The sequence below is a fragment of the Ovis canadensis genome, chromosome 9 (assembly GCF_042477335.2).
Source record: "Ovis canadensis isolate MfBH-ARS-UI-01 breed Bighorn chromosome 9, ARS-UI_OviCan_v2, whole genome shotgun sequence".
Taxonomy (NCBI): Eukaryota; Metazoa; Chordata; class Mammalia; order Artiodactyla; family Bovidae; genus Ovis; species Ovis canadensis.
In genome coordinates, this window is record NC_091253.1 from 99,524,808 (window position 1) to 99,537,081 (window position 12,274).

General features: G+C 41.9%; 1 protein-coding gene across 1 annotated transcript in view; it reads right to left on the minus strand.

Moving 5' to 3' along the window:
* The window catches only part of ATP6V0D2 (ATPase H+ transporting V0 subunit d2), a 55,388-nt gene that overhangs the window by 35,300 nt on the left and 7,814 nt on the right, over positions 1 to 12,274 (minus strand). The window contains exon 2 of the mRNA XM_069600684.1: positions 4,546 to 4,717. Coding sequence (XP_069456785.1) covers positions 4,546 to 4,717 — 172 coding nt within the window. The remainder of the gene's footprint in view (positions 1 to 4,545; positions 4,718 to 12,274) is intronic.

Sequence of the window (12,274 nt, forward strand, 5' to 3'; positions counted from 1 at the left end):
GGTGGGCCCCACTCCCAGGTCAACTAGGTCAGAGTCTCCTGGGACAGGGATCAGGAATATACTTACATTCTAAAGGCCCACAGAAACTTCTGATTTACTTGCCTTTTGACAAACTTTGGAGTGAGTGCAAGACCACCAGCTTTCTAGAATGATGGACCCACACCAAATGCTTTCCAAATCTCTTAATAATGCTCTGACTTAGAAATACACATTGATTCATTGAGCCTCTGTTTCTCTAATTTGAAAACTGGAGATATAAACCCTTCTTTGCATGGTTCTGATGCAAAGATGTAGGTAAAACATCTAGGTCTGATGCCTGATAAGAAACTTCAACATCTGGGGTCTGATAAGTAACTTAAATACCTGCAGATCATAAGACAGAAGGGAGCGTTGGAGACCGTGGCTAATTGGGGAATGCAAGCCTTAATGAAACATATTTTTTAATACTACTGTAAAGACTATCCTGGTCACATAAAACAGATCTATAGGAATGACATCTGGTTTTTAGCCCTAACATACCGTTCAATAAATAAGCAATCCTCAAGTACCATATATAAATTAAATACAAGATACAAAATCCTGAATTGTCTGAAAGTATGTTTCTATATGCAGGTGTAGGATGCTGCTAAATACAGGATTATATATTGATTCAACAAATATTCAGTGTTCATTATTTACTAATGAGTCCAGATAGAGATACTTAAAAGGACTAGTTCAAAGGGTTTACCGTCGAGAGAGAGGAAGAAGATGAATTAAAACACGTCCATTACTAACAATACTAATACTACCAAAACTAGGCTCCCGTGTCCATTTTCGCATTAACATTCTACCCAGGTATCTGTGACTATCTATACATACTTATACACAGTTTTTAAATATCAGTAATGACTGAAATATTTGGAATTTTAAGTAATTATTTTTAGAAACGGTATATTTTAACTAGATCGATATGATAGTTTGTTGTGAAATAAGAAGGCTTGCTTAATTAATCTAAGGTTCCTTCCAGGTTTAAGATTCTATAGTTAGAAAACAATCAATCATGGAATCATCACATAAGAGGAACCACTGATCAAATGACTCAGAGTCATTCTTAGAGCATTTCTTAACATATTTGGGGAAAATTTCCATCATGTGAGATCGTCTCTCAACCTAAAAAGTACAAAACCTGGCAGCTTTCAGATTTAATTAAAATTGGACTTGCCCTCTGTCTTCATCACAGGTCAGCTTTTCCACACTCATCTAAAGTCTGAGCAAAATAATTCTGCAAAGCCTACTGCTAACATTTATTTCAAATCACTTTTTAGTGGTTTGGGCAAGTTCCTGCTCTTAAGTTTTCATTTCCTCTTCCTTAAAATGGTGATGACCAGAACTGAGTAAGACTTGTCTCTGAAGACTCCATAATCTGACTGGAATTTTCTTCCCTAGCCTCCCTTCCCCATTCCTCTCCTCTTTCTGCACAGCCTGCTCCAGCCAAAACTGACCGGTTATTATTCACTCAGGGTCCTTCCCATCGGCATGCTTCAACCCCAGCCTTCTCCAGAATCTCCAATTTCGACTCCATTTCCAACCTTGGCAACAATGTCGGCCCTTCTAGGAAACCTTTCCAGAATCTTCCTCAAAGAAAATGCTCGGGCTTTGGACTGAGTCAGACCCGGGTTCATATCTGATCTTCATTCTCACTAGTTGTTTCTTGGTGGATTCTTTTAAAACGTCAGCATCTATATCTTGTCTATAAACAAAACCCCAGACTACAGCGCTGTTAGAAGGCTAGATTGCATAAACAAGGAACACAGGTGCTAACAACATGTCTCAAGTACATCAATGATTACTTCCTGCTTTGAACTATGATCATTCCCTCTAACTACTTACTGGATCGTTATTTGGGAAAGACAATTTGAGCTGGATCCCTACTCTCATTCTTTACACCAAAATACATTTTACATGAATCAAAATTTTAAATGTAAACAACAACGAAAGAAAGGAAGAAAAGACAGGTGAATTTACTGATGCTTTGGAGTGAAGGCTTTTCTAAGCAGGACGCAATAATCAAAAGATTGTACAACAAAAAGACTGGTGATAACTAAATAAAAAATTTCAATATTCCTACAGCAAAAAAATTAAAAGTTAAGTTATATCAAATGGATGAAGGGCTAACTTTCTTAATTTATAAAGAGTTTGTATATCAACAAAAAATGCTGCATACGCTAATAGGAAAAATAGACAAGGAATTTGGTCAAGCAGCAAATATACATGACTAGTAAGTGTGAAAAGATGTTCCTTTTTGCTAATAAATACGAAAAGTGAAAGTCAGTTGTGTCCAACTGTTTGCCACCCCATGGACTGTGACCTTTCAGGCTCCTCTGTCCAAAGAATTCTCCAGGCAAGAATACTGGAGTGGGTAGCTGTTCGCTTCATTCGCCTCTCCAGTGGATCTTCCCAAACCCAGGTCTCCCACATTGCAGGTCGAGTCTTTAGTGCCTGAGCTACCAGGGAAACCCAAGAATACGGGAGGGGGTAGCCTATCCCTTCTCCAGGGGATCTTCCTGACCCAGGAATTGAACCGGGGTCTCCTGCATTATAGGCAGATTTTTTTTTTACCAGCTGAGCTACCAGGGAAGCCCATAAAGAAATACAAATTAAAGCAAAGAGATAGTTTTTAACCTATTGTTAGGGTAAAAATTTAAAAGATAATATCTGATGTTGGTAGTGGTGTAGGGGCACAGGCCTTCTCATGCAGTTTTGGGGTACAAATTGGTGCTACTTCTGTTGCGTTCAACTTAGCAAATTTTCTAAAATAAACAAAGGGACATTCCTTTGACTCACTCCTTGCACTGCTAGAAATTTAGCTTAGAAATAAATTCAAGACCTACACTATAATGAGTTAGAGCTAGTTGCAAAACGTTTTGTAATAGAAAAAAAAAAAAAGAGCAGGACACCACTGAGCAACTTCACTTGACTTCACTTCTTCAGTTCAGTCGCTCAGTCATGTCCGACTCTCTGCGACCCCATGGACTACAGCACGCCAGGTCTCCCTGTCCATCACCGACTCCCGGAGTTTACTCAAACTCATAATAATGCCTGATAAATTGAGTTATAATGTATGCCAAACATGGACTTCTACACAGTTATTAAAAATGCATGACATGGATGAGGATATTTCTAACAAATATTAAGTGGGGAAAAACTGATGCCATCTGTGTGGATTGAAAGGTGGGAGTAGGGTGGGTTGAGTATGTATCAATATTCATACACAGTGCAATTTTTTTTAGAAAAATAATAGGTAACTGAGAAGTGCTTACTTTTAGGAAGAACGGTGTGGGGAGGAAGGGGATAGGTGGAATAGAGGGGTATTTTTATCATAAGCCTTTCTGCACCCGTCTGTGGCCTGGATGTAGTAACCATAGCTGTATATTAATCTAAATTACATGCACATGATAGTCGGCTCATCCTTTGTGGGCGTTTGTTCTCAGCTTACCAGCTAAGACAACTAAAGGGGCCCAAAGTTTTGAGCACTGGATATAGTTTATTAACTAGATTAAGAAATACAATTTATTATTGTGTAGAAATTCAAACACTTTTTAGAAAGAAGGGCCTTCACACCGAAAGGCTGGAACCACTGGTGATGGAGAGGGATAAAAATAAGACATGTCTAACTATGATGGGCGGAGAAGGCAATGGCACCCCACTCCAGTACTCTTGCCTGGAAAATCCCATGGACGGAGGAGCCTGGTAGGCTGCAGTCCATGGGATCGCTAAGAGTCGGGCACGACTGAGTGACTTCCCTTTCACTTTTCACTTTCATGCATTGGAGAAGGAAATGGCAACTCACTCCAGTATTCTTGCCTGGAGAATCCCAGGAACGGGGGAGCCTAGTGGGCTGCCGTCTTTGGGGTCTCACAGAGTCGGACACGACTGAAGTGACTTAGCAGCAGCAGCAGCAGCAACTATGATAGGAACTCCTTATTCTGTTGAAGGGGTAGGTGTGACTTTAAGAAAGATCTGTGATATTTCAACCCCACCTTGACAGTCGATCTGAAAATGTGGCGTAGTACCTACCTTCAGTTCCAACAGCTGGAATGTTTCAAATATCAGCAGCACTTATCACTGCTTAGAATGAATGACCTAATCATGTTTATAAGTAAATGAAATCTATTTTCTAATAGTGAAAATGTGGCTCTATGCTCTTCCCTGGTCGCTCAGACGGTAAAGAATCTGTCAGCAATATGGGAGACCCGGGTTTGATCCCTGGGTCGGGAGGATCCCCTGGAGAAGGGAATGGCCACCCACTCCAGTGTTCTTGCCTGGAGAATCCCACGGGCGGAGGAGCCTGGTGGGCTACAGTCAATGGGGTCACAAAGAGTCTGGGGATGGAGTGACTAACACTAAGATAAGACAGGCTCTTCTCAGTTCTCAGATTTGAATCCATTCAAACTTACAAACAACAGAAGTGGTCTTGAACTGCGGGCCAGCCTAACCCCACCTGGAATTCTTAGGGGTCGTTTGCAGTCACCCTGGGGGGGAGCAGGGGCCCCTGCTGTCACTTACGTCATGTATGTGAAAAAGGTGCTTAGCGGCTCCAGGGAGTGATTCCGGAAATACTCAAACTCTCTGCAGAGCTTTTTCCTCATCTCCGTGTCAATAACGGAAACAGTAAGAGGAGTGGCTTGATTGGCCAAGAAGTTGCCATAATCCGTGGTCTGGAGATGAATTTTCAGATCTGAAATCAAACAAAGCACCAGATCAGGTTAAATTTGGAACATGCATGAAAAAGCTTTACAACACTGACTGAACTTGCAGTAACTTTATGATAAATGTATATTTATTTACTGTTTGTTATTTATTTGATTGCACTGGGTCTTTGCTGGTGCCTGTGGACTCTAGTTGCGGTGACGTTTCCTGCTGCTGAGCACAGGCTCCTGGGCTTCAGTAGCTCCAGCCCCTGGGCTCAGCTGTGGCTCGCAGGGCCCGCGGCGCTCAGCCTTCAGCAGCTCCAGCCCCTGGGCTCAGCTGTGGCTGCAGGGCCCGCGGCGCTCAGCCTTCAGCAGCTCCAGCCCCTGGGCTCAGCTGTGGCTGCAGGGCCCGCGGCGCTCAGCCTTCAGCAGCTGTGACTCAGGGGCTCAGCTGCTCCACAGCATGTGTAATCTTCCCAGATCAGGGATGGAACTCTGGTTTCCTGCACTGGCAGGTAAATTCTTATCCACTCTTCCACCCGGGAAGTCCGATAAATGCATATTTAATTATTACTACCTTATTCAGTTCAGTTCAGTCGCTCAGTCATGTCTTACTCTGCGACCCCATGAATCGCAGCACACCAGGCCTCCCTGTCCATCACAAACTCCCAGAGTTCACCCAAACTCATATCCATTGAGTCGGTGATGCCATCCAGCCATCTTATCCTCTGTTGTCCCCTTCTCCTCCTGTCCCCAATCCCTCCCAGCATCAGAGTCTTTTCCAATGAGTCAACTCTTCGCATGAGATGGCCAAAGCACTGGAATTTCAGCTTTAGCGTCATTCCTTCCAAAGAACACCCAGGACTGATCTCCTTTAGAATGGACTGGCTGGATCTCCTTGCAGTCCAAGGGACTCTCAAGAGTCTTCTCCAACACCACAGTTCCCTTAATATAAGGTCTACATATGATTTAGACTTGAATGTTAATCTCTAAAGCAATAAAAGATTCAATGTTAAAGCAGATAATAAAAAACGACTTTTAATTACATAAGAACTTAGAATCATTGAACACAGTTGAAAAGAACATTAGAAACCACCTTGTCCAGAGATTGCAAACTGGTTTTAACTGAGCCACTATTTGGAAATGGTGCTAGGAAAACTGTTTGAGGATAATAAGCCTCCATCCCTGCTTGATGGCAAAGAAAAGTTTATTACTAATATTTACCCTACAGATGAAGAAATTGAGTCACAGTGGATCTAAATGGGTTTTAACATTCAAAAAACGAAGATCATGACATCCGGTCCCATCACTTCATCAAGATCATGTTGTGAAATTGATTCAAAGCCAGTATCATACTTTAAAAAATATCTGTATTTTATTACCAATAAATTAAATCAGATTATAAATTATTCTGTTACAGAATTAAGTAACAGAATAATTGATAAAATGATTTAATTGATCGGTAATTATTTAACCTCACTCATCTGAATTTCAAAAATACCTGGATAATACTTCTGGCACACCTCCTGTTCTGAACTATTACAAAGTCTTAATATGTTAACTCCAAAGAGGCAGTTCCAGTTTCTTAGTAGTATCTTTTATCTTTTGGTTCCTTGGGTGGTACCCAACACATAAGTGTCTCAAATATCTGAACATCAGAAATGTCTTTGGCACCATGTCGCACATGACTGCAGTTAGTAGAGCATCCTAGACTTTACTGTAATTTTCACGGAAACATTTATTGAGTATCTGTTATGTGCTGTTACCACAGGAGACAAGACATATTCCTCATCTTCAAGGAAACTCATAATCTGGTGGAGGTAGAGGCAGGAAAAAACAGATGATGCACCCAGTTGAGTTCAGGGATAAAGATAAGAACCTTGATTTATGGGAACATAGAAAATGACTAGACGGATATGAGTTTGGGTAAACTCCGGGAGTTGATGATGGACAGGGAGGCCTGGCGTGCGGCAATCCATGGGGCCGCAAAGAGTCAGCCACGACGGAGCCACTGAACTGAACTGAGAAGATGAGAGCAAGACTCGGAGGGATGAAAGCAAAACAAACCTAGGAGAGTTTCCAGAAGAAGGTTAAGCTTTCAAGTTCTGTGCAAGAGTGCGAGGAAGGCACGCCATGAATTCGTACCGGTGGGGAGGGGCGAGAGATTCAAAGCAGTTCAGTGCTGTTGAAGAGCTGAGTGGGAGAGAAGGAGGCGTAAGAAATGAAGCCAGAGAAATACGCAGGGGCTGTCCCCAGGAAGCCTTGGTGTGACATTCTTGATCCTGAGGATAGCAGGGAGCCCCCGTGGGAGATGAGCTAATCGCTCCGGGAGCTGATGCGCGAGGGGGCACTTGCATTCAAGTGGTTCTTGAGTCTCAGCAGACAGGCATTCTTCAGGGTCTGGAGTAGATCATGCATCAGAAGTGCTCTTCATCTGACTGACCGCAGAATTTATTTGCTCAATTACCTATTTAATTAGCTTACCTAAAAAAAAAGCATACTCTTGCGCCATGCCTTGTTTGGCTGCTACTTTGACAGTTGAGACTTTTATACAGTTGACAGTGTGCAGTCTCAGCACGGAGAAATGTTTGCCAACAGGAGTGACACCAATGGTATTTCTTCCAAAACCATGATATATGGCTCATGTGACATATGCTTCTCTTTCAGCTGCCAGTGCGATGCTGAAATTAAATGTCTCAAGTGTTTCAGACCCTGCTTAAGCAATCTTGTAAACCTGTGGTTGGTGGACAGTTAAGTTAGAAGGAGCCTTGCCTCCCCACCCCAAGGTGATCCAAGGAACCCTTGAAATCAGATCTGAAGAAAATCTTAGCTTGAAATATCTGCTCTGAGTTAATATCGTTATCTTTCGATGATAACGATGTTTTGGGGTCACATGTTTTTCCTCGCATTTCCCCAAGTGCTTATGTAAACGTGCGTGCCTACGCGCTCAGTCACGTCCAACTCTTTGCGATCCCATGGACTGCAGTCCATCAGGCTCCTCTGTCCATGGGACTTTCCCAGGCAAGAATTCTGGAGTGGGTTGCCATTTCCTGCTCCAGGGGATCTTGCCGACCCAGGGGTAGAACTTGAGTCTCCTGCATCTCCTACACGGGCAGGGCGATTCTTGCTGAGTCACTGGGAAGCCATGCTTATCTTAATAGGTATGTGATAAACAGAGCTTTGTGGTCAGATACATTTGGAATAAATAAGCTTCTTAACTGCAGGAACTGAAAGCCTTTAATACATTAATTTGAATGATTTCTTTGGAAAGAATTTGGCACAGAACTTCCCAAGCCACTGGAAAACAATGCAGCCTCCCACAGAGCACACTTGGGAAAATTACTCTTTTTTCATCCAGAGTCGTGTCGCAAGTGGCACTCTCTCTTTTTTATTCAGATGAGCAACTATGCAATCACTGCCAACTAAATCCATTTTATAGGTCCCAAACACAGTAGCACAAGGGGAACAGATTCAGCCATTAAAACAAATATCTGAGTATATCACACAGAGTATAATAGCATATATGCGTATGTGCCTGCATGTGTGTACAAAGAGTCATAATGTAAAAATGCTTCTTCTGTGGGTTGCAGTCATTGGGTTCAGGGAATTAGCTGAGATCTCTTGACTAGCGAGGCAGGAAAACTCGCTGGTTGCTATATTTTCTCTGTTGGTTTGTTCGGTAGTTCATTTTTTTTTTTCCCTGTGCAGCTTCCTGTTGGGACTCTTTAAAAAAGAATGTTCAGACTGTCACACTGCAGGTAGGTTTATGCCAAGGCAGCACCTGTACTTGTGAAGGATGCTATCTTTGAGCAGCCCCCTACCTCTTCCCCACACTCTGCTTGATGCTGAACTTATGGAAATTACCTGACCTTTCCAAACTCAGTTTTCTCACCTTCAAAATGGGTTAGAATGTATGCTTTTTGGGTTACTGTGCGGCTTTAAAAAAGATAACGTAGATGAAGACCTTTTTTGCCCCCTTACTTGCACCTATCTCCTTCCAAAATAATTTGATTCGATTGGCTAAGACTTTGATTTTTATTCCCTAAATCAGAATTTTCTTAAATAATATATTACCATCATACTTTACAGTTATTTAAATTTGAATAAATCTGTCAGTATTTTTAAAGCCAGATGCTTCTTCCTCCATTTTTGCTACGGCACTGCCATTTTCATGGTGATGAAACTTTGAAGAGTTTTCTTCAAGTCCTCTTTGAGGATTTATTAACTCCAAATCCCCTGCATCGTTTCTGGATATCTTCCCAGAGTTCCTCTGCTTATACCCCAGTTTAGAGTGACTGTGTCATAAACCTAGATCCTGTGGCAATCTCTTCACAGATTCTTCCAGGTTTGTTTCCTTTCTGTATTCCATGCCTCAAACTTTCATCTTTCCTAAGAAACACTCGGATCTTAGAATGACCCTCTAAGTAGCGTGGAGCTACTGAATTTTAGGCCGATTAAAAGCAACTTGCAAATTATTTGTATTTTACCACTGACAGATGATTTAACATACAATATAAGCCTTAACAATAATTCCCATTCTATAGATGAAGAAGCTGAGACTCAGAGAAATAACTTGTACATCTTTCTATGTATACAGGTATTTGACTGAAGATTCGGACATGACTCTCCTCACTCAATATTCTGAAGTTCCATAATTAGACCTTCAGTGGCCCTCGAAAATTTTCCCAGCACAAACTCCTGCGTTATTGTAATACTCTAGTATTGCAGGCAACCGCTTTATCCCTCACCAGTATGCTTTTATGTTTTTCTACCAATAGTCCATTAATTCTCCCCAAGAGCCGAGAATGGCTTATCAGCTCAACTCCCCTGACCCCACCTCCAGTTCCCCATTTCATTGGCATTTTCCCAACCCACTGTCCTTCAAGATTCAGTTTACTTTTGAATATATCCTCTAGCTATAAACTCTTCTTAAATTTTAATAGTTTTTGTTTATTCATAGAATGATTGTTTCCAAAACAAAGCAGTGCTCTTCGAAGGAAAGCAGAATCGACAACATAAGAGTCATACACCAAACACTATTAACCACAACCAGGAAATGGGAAGGATTTTTTAGGGATTTAAAAGTCTAGCAGAAGAGGGTAAATTAATTCTTGTACAAACACGGTAATTCAGGCGGTGTTCTTATGACTTCCTGGGAATTCTCATGATTTACAGTTTACAAAACATTTTCAGAAATGTCTGATTACTCAGAAACTGGGAGTTAGGCCAGGGAGATACCATCAATCAGAAAGGAAAGCACCATGGCTAAAAGTTAAGCAGCTGGCTTATACCCCAGGCCCAGAAAGCAAAGTCAGGACTTAAACAGGCAGACATGTCTGTTGCATATTTTCAAATTTTTACCACGTGCAAAACACAGCCTTAGGCTAGGGAAGCTAGGAGACAAAAAAGGATATGGTGTGGTTCCTATCCTTTAAAAAAAGTCTTTTTTTTTTTTTTTTTAAAGTTCAGTTTTACTGAGGTATAACCAACAAATCAAATTCTAAGGCATTTAAAGTATAAATGGTGGTGATCTGATACACTCTAGCACTGTGAAAGGATTCTCCCACCTCCCTAACTAACACCTCTATAAGCAGACCTATTTATAGTTTCTGCCCTTGAGAAGCTTACAATTTAGGAGGGGATAGATTCATTTATTCATTCAGGAGTTAAGTGTATCTTTACAAATAGCTCTGAAAAGAAGAGAAGTGAAACGCAAAGGAGAAAAGGAAAGATATAAGCATCTGAATGCAGAGTTCCAAAGAATAGCAAGAAGAGATAAAAAAGCCTTCCTCAGCAATCAATGCAAAGAAATAGAGGAAAACAACAGAATGGGAAAGACCAGAGATCTCTTCAAGAAAGTTAGAGATATCAAGGGAACATTTCATGCAAAGATGGGCTCGATAAAGGACAGAAATGGTATGGACCTAACAGATGCAGAAGATATTAAGAAGAGGTGGCAAGAATACACAGAAGAACTGTACAAAAAAGATCTTCATGACCCAGATAATCACGATGGTGTGATCACTCACCTAGAGCCAGGCTTCCTGGAATGTGAAGTCAAGTGGGCCTTTGAAAGCATCACTACGAACAAAGCTAGTGGAGGTGATGGAATTCCAGTTGAGCTATTTCAAATCCTAAAAGATGATGCCGTGAAAGTGCTGCACTCAATATGCCAGCAAATGTGGAAAACTCAGCAGTGGCCACAGGACTGGAAAAGGTCAGTTTTCATTCCAATCCCAAAGAAAGGCAATGCCAAAGAATGCTCAAACTACCGCACAGTTGTACTCATCTCACATGCTAGTAAAGTAATGCTCAAAATTCTCCAAGCCAGGCTTCAGCAATACGTGAACCATGAACTTCCAGATGTTCAAGCTGGTTTTAGAAAAGGCAGAGGAACCAGAAATCAAATTGCCAACATCTGCTGGATCATGGAAAAAGCAAAAGAGTTCCAGAAAAACATCTATTTCAGCTTTATTGACTATTCCAAAGCCCCTGACTGTGTGGATCACAAGAAACTGTGGAAAATTCTGAAAGAGATGGGAATACCAGATCACTTGACCTGCCTCTTGAGAAATCTATATGCAGGTCAGGAAGCAACAGTTAGAACTGGACATGGAACCACAGACTGGTTCCAAATAGGAAAAGGAGTACGTCAAGGCTGTATATTGTCACCCTGCTTATTTAACTTCTATGCAGAGTACATCATGAGAAACGCTGGGTTGGAAGAAGCACAAGCTGGAATCAAGATTGCTGGGAGAAATATCAATAATCTCAGATATGCAGATGACACCACCCTTATGGCAGAAAGTGAAGAGGAACTAAAAAGCCTCTTGATGAAAGTGAAAGAGGAGAGTGAAAAAGTTGTCTTAAAGCTCAACATTCAGAAAACGAAGATCATGGCATCTGGTCCCATCACTTCATGGGAAACAGATGGGGAAACAGTGGAAACAGTGTCAGACTTTATTTTGGGGGGCTCCAAAATCACTGCAGATGGTGACTGCAGCCATGAAATTAAAAGACGCTTACTCCTTGGAAGGAAAGTTATGACCAACCTAGATAGCATATTGAAAAGCAGAGACATCACTTTGCCTACAAAGGTCCATCTAGTCAAGGCTATGGTTTTTCCAGTAGTCATGTATGGATGTGAGAGTTGGACTGTGAAGAAGGCTGAGCGCCGAAGAATTGATGCTTTTGAACTGTGGTGTTGGAGAAGACTCTTGAGAGTCCCTTGGACTGCAAGGAGATCCAACCAGTCCATTCTAAAGGAGATCAGCCCTGAGTGCTCTTTGGAAGGACTGATGCTGAAGCTGAAACTCCAATACTTTGGCCACCTCATGCGAAGAGTTGACTCACTGGAAAAGACTCTGATGGTGGGAGGGATTGGGGGCAGGAGGAGAAGGGGATGACTGAGGATGAGATGGCTGGATGGCATCACCGACTCGATGGACATGAGTCTGAGTGAACTCTGGGAGTTGGTGATGGACAGGGAGGCCTGGCGTGCTGCGATTCATGGGGTCACAAAGAGTCGGACAAGACCTCTGAACTGAACTGAACTGTGATAACTCAGGGGACTAGATAGATAAACCAGACAAACGTCCTGCCCC